Below are 2,142 nucleotides of genomic sequence, written 5' to 3' on the forward strand. Positions count from 1 at the left end.
GGCGCCTCAAAAAGGGAGACGAGTTCGTGCTCAAGGAGGGGCAGCTGCTCTGTAAGGGCGACTACGAGAAGGAGCGGGAACTGCTGAGCTTGGTGAGCCCGGCTCTGTCGGATTCTGGTAAGGGACTCCCTGGCTGGTCCCGCTGCCAGGCCCCTCAGGGGTCTGGAGGTGAGGTGTGGGCTCGCTGCCCTGAACTTCTGCCCTTTGGTCTGAGGGGATGAGCTCTGTAAGGTCCTCCAGGCACCTCGGTGGTGAGGGCTTGAGCAGGGAGCTCAGCAGTGAGGGCTGGAGGATGCTCTGTGTTCCATCCCACCTCATAAGGCTCATTTCTGGAGGGGTTTGTGCTCCTGGCCTGTGAAGCTTCCCCGGATGTGGAAGGGAGAGCTGGCCACTGACTAAACCTAGGGCTAAACCTTTGTCCCTGCCTGTCCCTGCTCCTGTCCCTGGAAAGGCTGAGAACAAGAAGGGAGCCACTTCTGCTGTAGTCACTCCTTTTAATAACAAGGGGAAACTGAGGCACAGAGCTGAAACACGAGCTGGCAGCAGGGAGTCTGCAAACCTTGTGTCCCCAGCAGCTGATGGCCAGAGCCAGCCTGCTGACCCATCATGGGGACACTGTGGGGACACTGCAGAGCCGAGGGGGGCTGCAGGAGAGGTGGCCCTGTGGCTGGAAGTGGGCAGGGGGCCAGCATCCTGCTCCAGCCAGGGTGTCACAGCCAGGTTAGGTTGCCCAGAGCATCAGACCAGCATTAAAATATGTTATCTGCACTCAGTGCAAATTAAACCTGAACGTTTCTCAGGAAGACAAGTTTAGAGAGAAAGCCGAGCGCTGGGGAGTGGGAGGGTGGAAATGATCTGATGGTCTGCTAGCCAAAATCCTCAGGATAACACCATCCCCACAGAACCCTGCTCCTCAGCAGTCTCTCAGTTCCCCTTAAAATCCCTCACTGGGGAAAAGGCTGCTTTGTGGAGGGGAAGGATTTACCTCGGAAATTCTCTGCTCTGGAGAAGACTGCCAGCAGCTGTGGTGGGGTGGGGTGGGCAAATGAGGCTGTCTTTTCCCTGCTGGAGCAAAGCACTGAATTAAAAAAAAAAGTAGAAATCAAGATTAGGAGTGTGTTGTTAAGGTGTGAAACACGGACACAACAAAGCCTGATGCTCTCTGTCACTGGAGTGCTGTAACTGGGGGAACATTTGTGAGGGGATGGTTTTCATAGATATGGAGGAAAAACTGCCCAAGAATTGTATTTCTCTTTAATACTGAGCTCTGCAGTGAAAGCCCATCTCTCTTGCAGCACTGCCTGTGTGGGTTCTGTGTGAGCCCTGCTTGCTGAGGACAATAAAGTCCTTCCTCCTTGCAATTAACAGTGGTGATGTTTAAAAATCAGAGTGAGTCCATGGGAGGAGGTGGCTGTGGGGAGCTGGTGAGTGATGGTCCAGCACTGGAGGAGCTGGAGAGGCAGGAGTGCAGGAGGAGCCAGCCCACTGGCACTGGCTCTTCCCTTAGCCCTGGGAAAGTCCTTAACTGATTGAAAAATTACTATTTTTTCCTCTGGGATATACAAACCCTTTTTCAGTTAAAATAGGAACCAATGAGGAAGAGAAAGCAAATCAGCCACAATGGTTTGGGTTTGTTCCTAGTGGGGGAAAAGGGCATTTGGGGAAAGGTTGGGGAGCTTTTTCCTCCCCAGCCACTCATCAGCCTGTGGTCCAGCCCCACTGCCAAACCAAGAGCCTCAGCTTAGCAAAAACCTCCAGGGGAAAGATTTATTTTGGTGGAAACTCCAGCTGAGACCTGAGGGATGTGAAGGGCCAGTGTGGGAGTCAAAAGGGCAAGGCAACCCCTTGGCTGATCAGAAACCCAACCCAAAGCCCCTGACATGGCCTGGCAGCCTCTGACTGGGGGGTCCCAGCTCTTGCCATCTCCCCACTGACCCCATAGCTCGTCCCTGGCTGCTTCTGGTGGCTCCCAGCTTTGTCTTGGGACGCTGGGGACAATGACACAGCAGGGACCAGCCCAGATCCACATCCCCCATGGATGCTCAAGGCGTGGTGGCTTCTCCTCCCCACAGAAGCAGGAGATGCACAGTGGTGTCCAGGGGATGCACAGTGGTGTCCAGGAGATGCACAGTGGTGTCCAGG

At 54.6% G+C, this 2,142-nt stretch overlaps 1 protein-coding gene across 1 annotated transcript in view; it reads left to right on the forward strand.

The window, feature by feature from the left end:
* LOC102033394 (LIM homeobox transcription factor 1-alpha) overlaps positions 1-2,142 on the forward strand; it is a 47,209-nt gene that overhangs the window by 38,188 nt on the left and 6,879 nt on the right. Inside the window, 1 exon segment of the mRNA XM_031061676.1 lies at positions 1-117. This exon segment is cut by the window's left edge and continues 38 nt beyond it. Within this exon segment, the coding sequence (XP_030917536.1) occupies positions 1-117 (117 nt within the window).

This window comes from Geospiza fortis, unplaced genomic scaffold, assembly GCF_000277835.1.
Source record: "Geospiza fortis unplaced genomic scaffold, GeoFor_1.0 scaffold5, whole genome shotgun sequence".
In the NCBI taxonomy this organism is placed as follows: domain Eukaryota; kingdom Metazoa; phylum Chordata; class Aves; order Passeriformes; family Thraupidae; genus Geospiza; species Geospiza fortis.